This window comes from Homarus americanus, unplaced genomic scaffold (genome assembly GCF_018991925.1).
Source record: "Homarus americanus isolate GMGI-L3 unplaced genomic scaffold, GMGI_Hamer_2.0 scaffold29188, whole genome shotgun sequence".
NCBI classification, from domain to species: domain Eukaryota; kingdom Metazoa; phylum Arthropoda; class Malacostraca; order Decapoda; family Nephropidae; genus Homarus; species Homarus americanus.
Genome location: NW_024728626.1, coordinates 475,790 through 494,079, shown reverse-complemented (window position 1 = coordinate 494,079; position 18,290 = coordinate 475,790). Strand labels below are relative to the sequence as shown.

The 18,290-nt window shown below is 38.5% G+C and overlaps 1 protein-coding gene across 1 annotated transcript in view; it reads left to right on the top strand.

Moving 5' to 3' along the window:
• Positions 1 to 18,290, top strand: part of LOC121866158 (sodium/glucose cotransporter 5-like) — a 98,355-nt gene that overhangs the window by 78,576 nt on the left and 1,489 nt on the right. The window contains exons 5-14 of the mRNA XM_042365761.1: positions 3,344 to 3,448; positions 3,674 to 3,863; positions 6,044 to 6,255; positions 7,630 to 7,738; positions 8,566 to 8,851; positions 9,085 to 9,253; positions 9,694 to 9,813; positions 12,542 to 12,637; positions 13,196 to 13,304; positions 13,460 to 13,548. Coding sequence (XP_042221695.1) covers positions 3,344 to 3,448; positions 3,674 to 3,863; positions 6,044 to 6,255; positions 7,630 to 7,738; positions 8,566 to 8,851; positions 9,085 to 9,253; positions 9,694 to 9,813; positions 12,542 to 12,637; positions 13,196 to 13,304; positions 13,460 to 13,548 — 1,485 coding nt within the window. The remainder of the gene's footprint in view (positions 1 to 3,343; positions 3,449 to 3,673; positions 3,864 to 6,043; positions 6,256 to 7,629; positions 7,739 to 8,565; positions 8,852 to 9,084; positions 9,254 to 9,693; positions 9,814 to 12,541; positions 12,638 to 13,195; positions 13,305 to 13,459; positions 13,549 to 18,290) is intronic.

Here is an 18,290-nt window from a genome sequence, read left to right as displayed (position 1 = left end):
GCGGCTTTGTTTTTTAAGGGGATTAGCCCACCCGGGCATAGGTCACTGACCCACATTGGGGCCTGAGGGGCAAAAATTTAATACTCCTGTAATAATAATAATAATTCAGATAAGTAAAAAAAAAAAAAAAAAAAGCTGCCTATCTACCTATTGGACAAACTAAAATCGTTCCGGACCACAGAATGCCGGACTAGAGAGGTACAACCTGTATTATAACTGTTAATATAATACCACTAGATACTGTACCATGAATATTTATACTTTACTGTTATATGAATGCCATTAGATACTGTGGATGTACAGTTGGCCACAGGAATTAGTATACACACTGTAGCTGTAAGGTCCGAAAATGGTCTGGTAACGTTGAAACTGCGCATCCAGACTCATGATGAAAATCAGCTCCTCCCACCTATTATCTCTAACTATTTTCTGTTTCCCCTGCTTTATTCTTCTATTTACTTCTCTTCCTTCCTTTACTAATCCAAACATCAGTATAAAAAAGTAGGGCAAGAGAAAAATGGGGGAGGAGGCGGGAGCTGTACGATGACTGCAATCCCATTCGGCAACAAGTTTACTACCATTTGATACAATATATTAGTTGTAACATAAACACAAGACACTAGTAAAACATTCATAACAAATGTATTTATAACATATATAAGGAATAAAACATAAATTACAAGTCATTTTGTAATTGTGTCTGTTCAGGACAGTGTTACCAGATATTTTGTCTCAAACACGAACCGTAGGTGCATACTTATTCTTGTGGCCGACTGTACATTATTATCTAAGATAATATATTGTTTGTTACTGGAGCAGGGGGTTGAGAGTACAGCTGCTACTTAAACATGGGTACCTTCTTACTAGGATTGTTTGTAGTAAGCTTACATGTGTATGGCTGTAGCAGACAATGGAAATACTGTAAATGGATCTGAGAATAATCAAGATGTTGTTTGCAGGTCAGGTATGTCCCAGACTTACCCCCTTCCCCAGCAAACTGTATCTGCATTAGACTGGGGATGGTTAGGATTAGCGGTAGCTGTAATCTTATTGGTTTGGTTGTGGCTTTTTAGGACTGGGACTCCTTTGATTAGTCACCCCAAGTTGTCAACACAGATAGTACTCTCAGTCAAGAGCATATATTTAGTACAGATTGAATTAAGAGGAAACTTTTGTTCAGTTGCTATGAAATTGATTGAAATGGACTTAATGGATTTTATATTGCAATATCTAACACTAACTTAAAATTATTTCTTTTTACTATGTACCATACTCTATATATTGTCATTACTTCTTCCTTTCTATATGACCCAATCAGATACAGTATATACATGGCTTTAAATCATCCCTGAACTTCCTACACACAATCACTGTGGTAGGGATATCTTAAGTTGGAACAGTGGTAATGAGCACATTTCTCACCAATGTGTCAAGGGTTTCAGTCCTGCTTGGCCCAGACACACGAGAAGGGTGTTATCCAATGTGACCCTACCAAACATCACAGGAATCCTCCTGTACTAACACTGGATAGACCAACTACACGAACGGCTAGTAAGCTGATAAGTGGTTATATGACAAATTATGTTCTAGCTAGCTGTAGGTAAATGATGCCGTACGTTACAAAGAGAGAGAGCTAAATTTTGGTGGTTCAGACTCAGATCTTGTAGCTTTACTGTCACTGATGGGGAACATTATCATAATTCTTCATCATGAGTTTCAGAACATGAAGCACGGTGAGTGTAATGTGCCTTTTTTCTTTGATTGTATGTAATATTTATGAGTTACGGGACCTCCTCCACCCCAACAGTACCTAGAGCTTGCCATAAATTCATTTGATTTCTGACCTTGATTCCTGTAATCTCTTTTCTGTATATATATTCTGATAAAAAAAATTTTGTAACCTGAGACACTGTAAATTTTAGTACCTTTAGTATAATAGTGTGAGCTGCTGGAAGAAAGGGAGTCATTTTCATAGAGTACAAAAAGAGTAAGGACAAGAACTGAGCTTTAAAGGACTCCAAGATTGATAAGCAAGTACTGTAGTCTATGTGTAAGTGATGGTTGGAGAAAGAGGAAAAAATCCAGGAAATTACAAATATTAAGAAGTGTAGAGGATTGCGGCATTTTCAGAAGTACTGTCACTTCTTGCCTGACACAAGTCATCTTTTGAATCAATTTCAAATAGGTAGTTGAAGTACTCACAGATATTAACAGGAACCTCATACCAAATATATAAAAAAAAATACTCATATACATTTAACTCATTATACTGCAGTAGGATCTGCTGTACATGTGACTCCTGGTGCTAATAGACCTCTACTTTACACCACACATACACACATGGCTACACTTACAGCTTCGTCTATATTCTTAGATAACTACAATACCTGAGGGAATTATATATATATATATATATATATATATATATATATATATATATATATATATATATATATATATATATATATATATATATATATATATATATATATATATATATATATATATATATATATTATCTTTACAAGTGATTTAGTAATCCTAGGGCTGCTACGAACTAACAGATATAAACCATATTAAGTTTGAGAAGATGGCTCGACAGTAACTACAGACAGTATTGATACTTTAAACTCTACAAGGTCTTTTATATCCACATACAAAGTACTGCTAAAATCCAATGTTATTTGTTTAAGTTCTTGTGTTTACAACTCCCTGAAGGGTGAATGCATGCATGGACGTCAAGCATATATTTTATTCCAAGTCCTCTTCGTGAAACAGGGGGCACAAACCTGGGAGACTTACAACTATATTTAGCTCAAGAAATATACAGTATATTGTCAAAATCAACCAATGCAGTATTATCTAGTTATCTGACTGTCATAACCCATTAAGATTAGTTTTAAAAGGAAAGAAGAGGATAATGAGAGATATCAGACATGGTTTGCTAAAATTTTCAGTGTAGTGAGTTGGTAGATATCACTTATCAAATGAAGTTAATATTAAGTTAGCCAGGTTTGTTTAGTTTGCTGATATTCACAAAAAGTCTTATTAAAATTTTGCTGAGTGAATAAGAAGCAAAAAAAAGAGAATTAGTGTCCATACATCCTTGTGACACTAATCTGTTAGTTTGTCATACTAGAGAATAACAATATTAACCAAACTAACCAAACAGACCACTATTTGCTCTTTCATTTTTGAGAGCATCTCCAGAATTACCTGCTTATACTTATAAATTGTTTTGGTTATATTAGTTAGGTTTTAATGCTTTATCTTTTCTTGTAGTAGAATTCAAAGTGAAGAATCATGGCCTCATAAGATAATGTAACATTGATCTGGTCTTCAGGTGAGCACGCTGCCAGAGTACACAAGGAAGAGGTTTGGTGGGCGCAGGATCCAGATGTACCTGGCTGTCCTCTCACTCATCCTCTACATCTTCACTAAGATCTCGGTCAGTAAACCATCAAAACTTTGCCTTTTTGACAAAATCATTGAAAATTATACCTTGAATGGATAAATTTTGAAATCCAATGTTACAATAGTTCAGATTTCAACTTAAACTTGTACTCTTCTGCCCGCCTTTTCTGAGAACATAAAGTTATACTTTCCTTCCAGGCCATTTCTTAAAACATATAAAACTATAAATTATTGCCATACCCCATCTTTTGTGCTACAGGTAAACTTGTTCTCTGGTGCCATCTTCATCCAACAAGCATTGAAAGTGAGTAACCTGTATGTGTGTATCATCTTCATGTTGGTGTTGACGGCGGTGTGCACGATGGTGGGGGGCCTGGCTGCCGTCATCTACACGGACACCCTCCAGTTCTTCGTCATGATTGGTGGATCTTTATTTGTCGTTATCAAAGGTATACAAAAGAGAGCCTCCTCTTAAATCTTAGTTAAACATCTTGGGATTTATTTTGATTTTTTCAATGTTATTGTCATAGTAATGTATATCTTTTATGCTCCTGCCAGTTTTAATAAGGGTGTATCGTATAGCTTCGGTTTGTCCATTCATATTGAAAATACCATACCTTCCAATCAGAAACTTGAGAAGTAAATTTTTGGGCTGATATAAATTTGGTCTGCAATTCTGTATCACTGTTATCCATGATGTAATAAATATCAAGCATTAACCCATACATAAATGCTACAATTATCACCCTTGTTTAGCCTAGAGATAGAGGTAAGGAAATATATCTCCTTTATTTACTGGGTGGTTTTAAAAAACTTCAGTTTAATATTTACTTATTTTTAGCCAATGAGACATAATGAAACTTAATATTTACCTGATCTGGAGATGTCAGCTGGGCAATTACGAAAACACAGTTCAAGTCCTTGAGTCTGATCTTCCCCACACTCGCTGAAAGGAATGTTATGTAAATGAACAGAACTTTAAGTTGCAGCAATTTAATAGTTGTGTAAGAGGATGCTTGGTTTAGGAAGTCTGGAGGACCTCATGGAGTGACATGCTTTATCACACTGTATGTTCTTATATACTACTTTATGTGGTCTTGGAAATTCAGTACTTGTGTATGGTGATAATACACACTTCCATTTATGTGACTGGTTAAAGTTCGAGAAGAAGAACAGAAGGATATTTTTCCATCCTTAAAATGACTGATAAAGTTCAAGATGGGGAGCCACGAATTACCCAAAAGTACCCAAAAGTATAGCAAATAAGGGTAAAATCTTAACGAATATCTGTTATACATACACAAAACATGTTTAATAATATTTTTAGTGTAATTTTGTAAAAGTAATTTGTAAGATGAAATAATAAACAGTGAAAAACATTCAGTATTGGCGAACGCTAAATTCCAAAGAGTTCGTGAACAAGGGAGATAACTCAGATCCATCGTGATGCACTTCGCTAACCTAACCTAACCTAACGAAAAGTAAATCCTACGGCTATGTTAAATACCCCAAAGTAACAGAAACATCGGTAATTATATCTCCATTTTGGATCGGTGACTCTTTGGAATTTAGCGTTTTTCGCTGTTTATTATTTCATTATTTTGACTACAAATCAATGAAAACATTATTAATCAGGTTTTATTGATGTAAAACATATATTCGTTAAGATTTTACCCTGATTTAATATACTTCTGGGTACTTTTGGGTAATTCGTTGGACCGTTCAAGATGTAGTACAGTACTGACATGATGCAATACGTTGGTGTGGGTGAGCTGGAAGAGTGGATATCTATAAGGAACAGCCACAATTGAGTTAGGGAGGTGAAATTTAAAAAGATGAGTGCCAAGTGCTAAAGTAAAATGGACGAATAGTGAGGTTGTAGACAAGTGACAGAAGTGTGAACAAGGAACTTATAGAGAGGTGTGAAGATAGTGGCAGACAAATCTACAAGACCCCTTCTGTAACACCTCTACCTAAAACCTCGTCTACTTTCAGTTTATGATCACTTTTTTGTGTAAGCTAATGAATGTTTTTCTCAGGGTTTAGGTGTCTAAAAAGTTTTATTTCATCATCATCACTGTTTTATGGCCATTTTCCACACATGTGTGGGTTAGTCATCATTACCTGATGGCAGTTCTCCCAGCTGGATGATCTCTAGCAGCTTTTCATCATGTTCTTATATTTGACGCAAAATCCTATAAATGGTAAGGCTTACTGTTTCAGCCATAATGTTTTTTCTATCAGCCTACTTCTGTGCTAAACCCCAATATCTAGCAGCCATATTACCTCTGAACTGAGTTCCCTGTTTATCAACGTTACATTACACATCAACATGTCAATACTGTAATTCTTTACAAACTGCCATCAGGAAATCATTTATTCATAACTACAACACAGGTTGGTAATTATCTCATGGAGTTGTGAACCTGTATTGCCAGTTAATGGGCAATTGGAAATCTTACACATAATGCTCAGTTCACACTCTGTCATACCATTAGGTAGTAATCCTTAACCCATGTAAGGATTGAATATGGCTGTAAATTAATTATAACAAACGGTGAAAAACCATGTGAATAAGACTAAATAATTTATTAAAATTCATCACAACATTAAGTTACTGTTCTTCCAGGTTTTCAAGAGGTGGGAGGATATAACGAACTACAGGTGAAGTACCTCACTGCCATACCTGAGATTTTGGTTGAGAATAAAACTTGTGGGCTGCCTCGTGTTGACTCTTGGAGGATGCTGCGAGATGCTGATCCCACTATCAGTGACCTGCCTTGGCCTGCCTTCCTACTGGGCCAGATCCCTGCCTCCCTCTGGTATTGGTGCACCGACCAGGTTGGAAGGCCACTGTCACCTGTATTAATAGAGACTTAAGTCAATGTTAAGCTCAACATTTTAGATTTATTGTTTGATTCATGTCATAACATATAAATGAGATAATGTAATGAAACACAAAAAAGTTTATATTATTTTGTTTGATTAACTTTATTAGACTAAAACGAAATATTCTCATGAAGGTTCTAGGACGATTCATCACCAGTTTAGTATACAGGAAACCTAACCTACCTTATCTTAACCTAACTATGGCCTCCAAATAAAGACATAATTGTCTAAATTTAGTAAATATAATTCAGTATTCAATAGACCAGTAACAAATTACCCAGTGACGAAATGTCTGCACACCTCTTATGAAACACTGACAGGTTACACATTGTATAAGGAAGGGTTTTGTTTTTTAAAACTAATTAATTACATAAAAATATCAAAGTTACTTATACAAGAAAAAGATAAACAGTATCCTTAACCCTTAGGCCCCGGGTGACGTTTCAGAACATCCAACTAGAGGGCCCCGGGTAACGTTCCGGAACGTTCGCCCATTTTTCCGCCTTTTTTTTTATTTACTATTTATTTTATTTTAATTTTTTTTTCCTCGATTTATCCCTGTGTGTGTGTAATAATAATAATAATAATTAACGGTTTATTGAAAGAACATAGCAGCCAGAAGGCTGAAAATGTACAGTTACATAATTGGGGAATGGGTTTCGATTTACAAATAATATACAAGTAACATAAGTGATACAAATAAGATATATAATAACTAGATGGGGAAAAGCTCAAACTACAGTGCATTTCAACATATTGAGAGTGCAAGAAGTAGGATTTACTGGGAGTGAATACACTGGTTTATTACAAGTTATTGATAATTTTTACAATGGTTGGGACTGTGTGTGTGTAGGGGGAGGGGGGGGATTTACTGCCAGCAGCACCCTAACCCAGGGCTTAAGGGTTAACTACCAGTAACTTTCCTACTCGCCCATAAAGTAGTTGGAAGAGACACGACCGAACGCCCAAGTGGCTAACAAGCCAATCAATGACTCAGTGGATAAAAGTATAAAAGTAAAAGTATGCTGATAAATAAAATACAGTACTGCAAACCAGATTCATATCATGAGTGAAAGTAGAATGGTGTTTGATTCTAAATATAAAATACATGATTTTCTTTGGTCGGAACAATAATTCGGTTTCCTAGCGAGATAATTTCAGTAGAGGTAATGTGTAGTTTTCCTTCACCACAGGACAATGTTTAATATGCCATTCTCAGTGTACCAATAGATGAACTACAAATATTGAAGTAAATATTTTTTTTTCCTTTAGATTTATGCAAGTGATTCAAGATATTCACACGTTTTCTAATGATCCCAAATTCAGATGATGGTGCAGCGTGCCATGGCAGCCAAGAGCTTGTCCCATGCCCAAGGAGGGACCCTCTTTGCTGGCTACTTCAAGATTCTTCCCATGTTCATTATAATTCTTCCTGGTAATGTTTTTGCAAGTCTATAGTATTTGTACAACTATAGATAACCATAGTCTGTTAATATTTTAATAGTACTTTCTTTTACTTGTTAATATTAATTACAGTATTTGTATTACAAAACCTTTTCCTTTGATGCAAGTAAATGAATCAAGAGCAACACACATTCACTCATTTATCTATTATCTCTTATAACACATGCATTCAAAATTGTTCCATCGTATTTGTACTGCTTTAAGGAAATTAGTTTTGTAACCTCCAACTTATTGACTTACCAGTATCTAAACCCATTATTATTACATTATTTGATTCAAGGTGGCATAATATTTATGGAAATACTGTAAGCATCTGATGGCTTTGTCAATTATCCTTAGTTAAATTGCCTCACTGCTTACTATTATTGTATACCTGAACTGTCTAGGTACAGTCAGTGACCCCACCTTGGGAATCATACTTGAAATTTTATGTGGCAATACTTGGTAAAGTAAGGCTTTATATAATGGTGATTGTGATTAGTGGATCTATTTTCGGCTGTATCACTGTCAGGATAAATAATAAACAAACCAAAAGTAAAATTTTTATAATAATAAACTTTTCATCATTATTTTAGATCATGAGAAGTTTCAAAATGTTCGTATATTTGCTTAAATAATGAAGAAAAATTGATGTGAGAATCTTGTGGCACAGCGTAATTGACGTTTTTAAACATTCTAAATGTATTTAATTATTTCAAGTCTCATTAATTAATAATAATTACAGCATTATATTATTATTTTCATTATCCTTTACTTCTCATACACAGCTTCTTACTCCTCCACTTTTCCATTTCACAGGAATGATATCCCGTGTGTTGTTTCCTAATGAAGTTGGCTGTGCAGATCCTGAGGAGTGCTTCAAGTCCTGTGGATCACGGGTGTCATGCTCCAACTCTGCCTACCCTAGGCTAGTTCTCGAGTATTTGCCAACTGGCATGCGGGGAGTTATGCTGTCAGTTATGCTCTCAGCAATCATGAGCAACCTAACTTCCATTTTCAATTCAGCATCAACTCTGTTCACGATGGACATTTGGTCATATTACCGTCCAAAAGCAAAGTCTAGGGAGCAGTTGTTAGTTGGAAGGTAAGATTAATATTCGATTCTTTTTTCCATTCTCAACTTAGAATTCTTCTGTTCACAAGATATTAACCCTTGCACTACAGAAATGCCACATTAGTATTTTATTTGGCTAGAACCAGGCAGATTTTATTCAATACAGTATGAAACTAGCTAATTTATTAGTGAAAATTTACTTAAAATACCTTACCATGAATATATCACTGTGCACCTTGTTATTTCCATGTCACTTTTCTCAGGTTATTCATTGTAGTGTTAGTGGGAATCTCCATTCTCTGGATCCCAATCATTGAGCAGTCCCAGGGTGGCCAGCTGTTTGTATACATCCAAGTGATTGCAGCCTACCTGGCCCCACCCATTGCTGCTGTCTACTGTCTGGCCATTACCTGGAAGAGAATGAATGAACCAGTGAGTCTCTTTTGTATTATGAGATGATAATGATGATGATAATAATAACAACATCAATAATAGTATTAATTAATATCAACGCTGAAAGCAACAACAATAACAGCAACAACAACCACAATAATAATGATAAAGTTAAAGATTCTAATTTATTCTAGTATCTGTGGTACAAAACTGAAGAGTACTGGAAACAGATTGCTTCCTTGTTTCAGTCTACTCTGATCACAAATTTATGTGTTAACTTTGTTTCCCACTTGTATGCAACAGTTGTTTTCTTTACAGCAAACCTTTATCAATAATATCACTTGTTAGAGTTCCTTGTAATGAAATAACTATAGTACAGTAAAATAAGCCAACCACTCAGGAACAAATACCCAGCTATTCAGGGACCAATACCCGGCCACTCAGGGACCAAAACTGGTACAGTACTTTATCTTTTCCAGGGTGCATTCTGGGGTTTGATGATTGGATTCGTAATTGGAATGGTGCGAATGGCTCTAGACTTCTACTACCATGAACCAGCCTGTTACGAGGATGACGACAGACCTCTCTTTATTAAGAATGTAAGTGGCTTCCTAATTACTGTACAGTTCATCTTTGCAAAGAATAAATTTTTTTAAATAATAGAGAATATTATAAACTGTTTGATGCAGAGAAGAGGTGAAGCTATGTTTAGTTGACAGGTAATTATAGTTTTCACACGACCCACGGCAGAAAATCCACATTCATTAACTATGTTTGACAACAGACATAAGCATTCAAAAAATAGCAAAACGTTTTCCAATAGTTATCCACAATTGTAGACCACACATACATACATACATACACTTCTCTTTGGGTTTCAAATGTGACAGTTTAAGTCTTTGAACTTGGTGAACTCTTCCATGAAACTTTTACTTGCAGAGACAAACAAAACTTTCAACAAAGAACAAGATGGCTTCTTTCTAAAACCTCTCAAACCATTGGCATTTTTTGGCCAAGAAATTTTGAGAATTTTTTAAGACAATGGCACAACAGGGCAAGAGTGCAGGTTCTCCAATTAGATTTTGATGCACCTTTCAAACTTTTTGTTCACTTCAGCGGCATCTTGTTTGAGTGTGTCCAAATCAGACTGAGAACTGGTAATTCTGATCAATTGTAATGTCCTTACTTCAGCAGTAATGATGAAGTTTTCAATTACAGATTCAGCCTAGTAGGAAATACGAGTGGCATAAACAATATCACAAAGCCTTCACACTGCAGACTCATGTTTAGTTGTGCCACAGTGCTGATAGAATAATAGTAATACAGTATAGTAATAATATTTTTAATTATGTATACCTGTATAAAAAAGAGGGGAACAACACAAAATTGACATGCACAGTTAGCATAGAAAACTACACTTTTGCATCATTAATGTTTCATAGTCATTTTCCACACGTGTGGATTAGTATCAAAACAGTTAATCGCTGACATGTTCTCCATGGGAACAACAATCACATCAAAGGACTTCGCTTGTGCTGTACCAGTCTCATCACACTGCTGAGACTTGATGACTTGCTGCTTCATAATCTTAACTAGATCCAGCAATTACTGCATTTTCTTTGGACTCCCAGTGTACAGGTCATAAAAATGTAGCAATACAACAATCACTGGCTGGAATATTGAGTCCTTAAGAGCATCCTTCAAGATCAGCTCAACCTATAGTTAAAGCAGTGAAAAACCACAAACCAGGGAGAGAGGGGATTTACTTTAGGGATGCAGTTCCCAGGGTTCAAGAGCTTCCAATCTGGCCCTGTTGATTGGCTAAAAAGAATGTTACAAAACAGTGGGAGGGTGTCAGTGGATCACGTATATTAAAAGTGCCTTACAGTCTGCTGCAAAACATTGTTTAAGTGCCCTGTAATCAAAACACAGTACTGTATAGTCTTGATTTACGCGGATTTGGTTTACGCGTTTGGTAATTTACGCGGCACCTTGCCAGAATGAAAATTTTTAATTACGCGGTTCATTGCATCATTTACGCGGCGAGAGGTCCAGACGCGCCGCGCCATTTATTATTCACGCGGTACATTCTTGACCATACGCGGGAAGCGGCGCGGGGAGAGTGCGCATTAGGTCGCTCTTACGTTATCGCTGACGTCATATGACGTATCGGACTGTGATTGGGCCACGCATCCTTACCTCCCTCCGCCGCTAGCTGTGATTGGTCTAATGTAACATGACGTGCCCTGCCACCAGAGGGAAGAAGTCGCTGACCTAGCCGGGCCAGTCTCATTGTTCTCAGTCACCGCGTATACTGTTCTCTCTTGTGCCCGCTGGACCCCCACCACCCCCAAGAAACCTTGAACTACCTGGACCAAGCCATGATTATGTGAAGGAAGTCATCAAGTTGGGGGAGAAAATCAAGCTCATCCTTGACAAAGACACAGTCAAGCATCGGTAAGAAGTGTCTAATAACCTTCTGTCAAAAATTATGGAGCCGTATGTCCAGATGTATAGAACAACATCAATGCTAGTCGTCAACGTAGTATTACGGACTTCTTCGCCCGCAACTCACCACAACCACAGCCAGCCCAAGTCAGTGATAGTGACAGTGAGGATATGGACTTTGAGGGGTTTGTCAGGGACGCCCTGCAAACCTCTGTGAATAGTGATAGTGATTCACCGGAAGGCAACTAATCTGCCCTCTGCCTCGGAACCAGCCGCCATCCCCGTTTGCCGACCCATCTCTTCTACTAACGTAAGTGTTAAACACGTTTATTTGTACAGTAGTGTAGTTTTTTATTTAGATATTATGTGTGTGTCAATACCATCATAAAATTATGATGTTATTTTTACTACAAGGTACATATTGTGTCGGAAAAAGTGGAGTTTGGGAGTCGGCCCAGTCTCTATTTCAATTAATCCCATATGTTCTGTTATTTCGTTTACGCGTTTCTCGTTTTATGCGGACCTCCACGGGTTCAGTTGACCGCGTAAATGGAGACTATATTGTACTTGAATGTCAAAAATACTGATTCACAATGCTAACTAACCACTGCCGGTTTTCATTAACAATTAGGTATATTTTAACTTACATTTTGTGATGCAAGGCTCCATTGTCCTTATTGAAAATGTTCTAAAAGGAAGTGTCCTAAGTGAAGGCTACTTTTACTACTGTACTGGTAGATAAGTTTCTTTAATCAAATTGTTTTGTCTTTCACTAGTTATTTGATCATCAATTAAAACCTCTGTCTTCTGTAAACAATTTAAAAAAAATAAATAAAAATAATAATTTAATTTTTTCAATCTAACATTTATCTTTTGCAGCTTCACTACATGTACTTTGCCACAATAATGTTCTGGGGTACGACATTAGTGAGCATCATCACCACTTTGCTGACCAAACCCCCTGAGCAGTGGCAGGTAAGATTATGTACGGTATACACATGCTAACACTCATACTGAGATAACAAGAGTATAAATGCATGAATTAAAATAGTTAACTTAGTATGAACAGTAGTGATATGAAGCAATGAAATTGTTGTAGAGATTAAACCCTTCACCACGGGGATAACACTTAGAATTTTATGTGGTTAATGACAGACGATTTTATTCAGCTCAGGGGTGACCCCATACACAAGGGGTTCAAGAGTTCACTTTGTATTAGTGATGTTAAGTTGAGAATGTGAAAATGTGTACTGTATGTGAAATATTTCTACTTAATGTTGTTACTCTTTTCTGCCGCTTTCTTCACTTTAAATACACCATTCTCCCATTCCATTCAACATTTCTGCAGCATTTAGTGATTCATGACTGTTCTTTTTTTACCTCTTTGGTTTTTATCAATACTGTATCATATCAGTTAAACAACTCTGAATATCAGCATTTATTAGTAGGTATGATCAAAGTTCTTGATACCTTAGGATTTTTCTTATAATAAATATCAAATCCATATATCAAAATGTCTTTCCTTTTTGCCAGCTCATCAGGACAACGTTCTTCACAAGGTTTGATCGCAGGGATCGTAGAGATGATGTGGAAATGAGAGAGAGGATTCAAGGTGAACTTGAGCAAATGTTAGGAGAAACAGGTAACAGGGCTAGGATAAGTCAATTAGTAGAACTGTGAAAATATACTTGCACATATCACTCTACATACAAAACGATGAAATAATTTCCTCAAGGATTATATAATCAAGATACCCTGTACTGCATATTGTGTATCATCATCTCTCTCATCTTACAGAAGTCTCAGGAGAGCCAGAGCAGCGAGTCTCCTGGTATCATCGCCTTTACAATGCTGTGTTTGGTTTTGACAACTCTGAGGCAGCCCAGGTGAGAAGTAGGAAGTACGGGGGCATGCAAGAAATATTAACATGCCATATCAGTCAATTACGGTTGGAGTTTTATCACTGATACATACAGTGCTGTGTTGATTAGTTTTCAAAATAATAAAAATCATTACAGTATAACCTAAAATAATACAGGTGGTCCCTACTGAACTCATTCACTACGGGAATGCCACTTTTGATATACTATGCGGCTAACGTCAGACGATTTTATTCAGCTCAGATGGGAGCCCGTACACAAGCAGTTAACAATGAGGTTCCATCACTGAGAATCAATAGTTAATCAATTCAGTCTAATAAAAAAACAAAAAAACATCTAGCATCAGGGTATTGTACTGTACTGTATCTGCCAAACAATCAATACCGGTAAGTTCTCCAATGTAACTTAAGATATCCCTACAGAGAGAATAGTATACAGTATAGTACACAATAATGTTTAAGTGAGAAATGAATTGAGAGTGGAGCCAAGAGACAATGCTTGGTTGTTCATTTTACGAGTAAATTAGGAGTAAAATGGTCCAAAAATGTCACTAGGTTAAGAAGAGGGGGGCCAGGTCAAAGTGACCTAATCTACCATAACCTCACCTAACCTAACCCAATTAAAATCTTACCTTTATCTGATGGTCCACCAGTCACATCAAGAAATAATAAGCTTTGACCTAATCTAATTTGACCTAGGTGTGTATGTTGACAATGAGCTGAAGTTCTCGGGCCATTGTGAGAAGAAGGTAAATCAGGCAAATAAATTATTGGGTCTTATAAGAAGGTCGTTCAGATATCTAGACGTCCGTCCCTCGTGACGATCTTCAGGAGTGAAGTGCTTCCCCATCTGGAGTACTGTCACCCATCTGGTCCCCGAGATATGCTAGGGACTGTCAGTTGGTTGAAAATGTTCAAAGGAGGGCCACCAAGCTGGTGCCTGCACTTCGGCACCTCAGCTACCCTGAGAGATTGGAGCGCCTGAACTTGCCTAGCTTATACTACAGACGGGCAAGGGGGGACCTAGTTGAGGTTTATAAGCATCTCAGGGGGCACTACTCAGTTGAGTGTCCTTACTTGGAGCTGGCGGACGCTCGCCCCACAAGGGGTCATAGCTCAAGATTGAAGAAGCCGCAAGTCCGGAAAACCGTGAGGGCAAACTTTTTCGGAGTGAGGGTTGTAAACTCTTGGAACAATCTACCAGAAAGTGTTGTGACGGCACCGAGTGTGAGCTCTTTCAAGAGAAGACTTGACCAACACTGGAGCGGGTTCAGGTACATTCAGGAGCCGGTGCATGCCCAGTATTTGCCAACAGTGCGTGACAGAGACGTGACCGATCGCCCGGGCGGCTAGCGAGCCGACCTTTTGGTGAAGAATATAAAGGAAAAGAGTCGTGACCGATCGCCCAAGCGGCTAACAAGCCGATCAGTGGCGAAGAGGATAAAAGTAGTAAAGTAAAAGACAGTTGTTCCATTTTCCGAGCACCTCATTCAACACGAAGTCGAGCATTCACACAGTCATGAGAAACCCCAAGAAAATTAAAACTTTGAATCAATAATCTTCATTAGTTGCATCAGACAATAATTATTTATGAACTCACTACTTCTGGCAAATGTGGTGACACTACAAGCTGCTGGGATGTAAACAAACCCATTTTACTCACTTTTAGAGAGCTCTTATATATATATATATATATATATATATATATATATATATATATACATATATATTTATTATATATATATACAGTGACCCGTCGGTTAACGAACTCAATCCGTTCCAGAAGGTCGTTCGTTAACCGAAAAGTTCGTTAACCAAAACCATTGTTTCAATGGGTTTTTGGGTAATTGGTTCCAGCTCACCGAAAATTTCCTAAATTCAACAAAAATGGTAGAAAAGTTCACTTACTTTGAGGTGTGTATGTAGAAGGCTCCTGGATGATGATGATGATGATGATGATGATGACAATGGGGGTGGAGGAGAAGGAAGAAGAGAAGGCATTGGGGTGGAAGAGAAGTCACCCCATGGCACCATTTCACCCATAAAATTTTAGTTCTCTTGGTGTATTTCAAGATTATTTTCTTTAAATCAACACTGTACTGCATTATATATTGTCAATATGTAAAATATATTTCAAAATGACCAATAATTTGCTTGGAAACACAGAAAAAAGCGTTTAGTTGAAGAGAGTCTCAAGCAAGATATTACCTCCAGTGAAAACAGAGAGACTAACGCCTGTTTGCTGTGTTAAGAGGCTGGATGCTGCGCATTAAACTAGTCACTTTACCTTCAATTATGTTCAATAATTGTTAAAATGACTAAAAAATTTAATATTAAACTTTTAAAATTATTGAATAGTATAAACTTCTTGATATTTACTAAAATAGTTAGGAATTTAAGCCCTAGAACCGATTAATGTATTGGCGGACTGATACTAAAGCTGGTTGCCCGGCCAGTGCAAGCAAAAACATGTTGAGGTCGGTTCGTAAGAAATTCGTTAACCGAATTTTTGTTCGTTAACCGAATTGAAGATCCTTATGGAAGGCAGTTCGTTAACCGAAATTTCGTTAACCGAGGCGTTCGTTAAACGAGGGGTCACTGTATATATATATATACAGTCAACCCTCACATTACGCGGTCCCGCATTCCGCGGTTCACCGTTAACGCGGTGCCTTGCCAGAACCTCACGTGCTCACATTACGCGGTCGTGAACCCCATTACGCGGAGAGTGTCCGGCGCTATTTTAGATTAAGCCCACCCGCCTCTCCCTCCTCCTCCCTCGCTTGGAGCAGCGTAGCGGTAGGTTGCGCGGTGTGTCTTTGTTGCGTTTTCACTGGCGTCATATGGCGTATCAGACCTGTGATTGGCCATGCATCCCTACCCCCTCTGCTGCCTAGCTGTAGCCAATTGGCTTAAAGTATTATGGCGTGTCCACCGGAGGAGGGAGGGAGGAGGGAGAAAAAGGCGACCTAGCAGCGGCAGTTTCATCCCTCAAAGGCCACTCAGGTGTAGCAGCATCCATTGTTCAAGTAAAATGGCTTCGCCCGGTTCACCACCCCAGAGAAACCTTTCCTTACCTGGACCCAGCGGCACTAAACCAAGAACCACGGCGTTCCTTAAACTCACGAGGGTGAGTATAGCATCATCAAGAGTTGGAGAAAGGAACAAGGCAGGATTGATTTGGCTGGCGCCAGCATGGCGTGAGAGCGAATCTACGATCGGAACTATAAAGAAGAGTTCAGCCAAGATAAAGGAGCACATGAAGATCACAAAGTCTACAAGTGCTTCTATGATCAAGTATTTTCACAACCAGGTGCTTCTCAAGACAGAAAAATTACTTGTGAGGTACTTGAGTTAACGTCGAAGCGCTGACGGAACATGGCGGTCGACATGCGGCTCTGTTAAGGACTCACGCCCGTGAACTGTATGGCAGTGTACGAAGATAGAACTTCAAACCCAAACCCTTTAATGCTTCCTCTGGGTAGTTACAGAGGTTTAAGATCGGAACAAGATCACCAATATAAACATTGGTGGTGAAAAGCAGTGCTGATGATGGGTGCTCGCATTTCGAGGAATTTCCTCCGTTTTCGCATTGAGATTATGGAGGAAGGACAGTACACGGCGACCAGGTGTTTAACATGGACGAATCTGGTCTTTCTGGAAAAACTACAGCCCAAGTCCTTACGTTGTGAAAAGAATGCCAGCAGGATTGAGGGCGAGGAAAATGCAGAAGGAGCATCACCGTCCTGTTTACCACCAATGCCTCGGTACCTGTATAGCTCAAGTGCTCGGTGATCACACAGCCACGCCAAGCCGCCCAGCCTACAAGAGCATGGACATGACCAAGCTAAATGTCCACTGGCTGATAGCCGTAAGGCATGGATGTTCTACACTGTCCCTCTCCTGGTTTTGATGACTGTTTTGTTCGATGTAAAGAGATTCTGTGGCGACAGAATGTCCCATTTAATATTTTGTTGCTGCTGGACAACGCACCAGGACACTTTCGCCCTATTGTTAGATCGTCACCCCAACGTAAAGTGGTCTTCCTTCCTCCCAACACTAAGTCTTTAATCCAGCCCATGGACCAGGGTTGATTTGCAATGTGAAGCTGCATTCTCAACAAAAAATTTCAGCTCCTGAGCGACTACACCAACACCAGGGAAGGATGCGTAACCTGGTGACTTACCACCACCACGATAGCAAGGCGGCGAAGAAGATGAGGATCAACAGTTAGAACAGCAAAAATACTCTTCAAACAATTCTGGAGAGTATTTAACATCAAGAAAGCTGTGGACTTCTTGGTGGAGTCATGGGATCCAGCTGTCTATTGCTACAATTCGTCGCATGGAGACATGTGTTGCATGTGGAATACCAGGTGAGAGGGAGGGAGTCAATCTGTGACTGGTGAGGGTTCAGAATATTTGCAGTAGCAGTGGACCTTGCCAGAGAAGCTGCGCGAACTGTTACAGTTCAGGCTTCTCGAGACCACCAGCGACGCGACATCTGGAGGTGATCAGAGATCCTGAAGTGACTGCGGCAGATGTTGGAAGAAGAACACGTCAGTGAAGAGGAGGAAGAAGGTCGCGTTATTCTCCGAAGAGTACAATTTAAGAGATCATCGTGATAAGGGTGCCATGGGTGTGCAGAAGATGAAGTCCTTCCTTTCCCATGACAATAGCGATGACGCTATGAAGTCTTCCATACCGGCTGGTGCGAGGCTATGGGCCGTACATCAAGGTGTATCGCGAC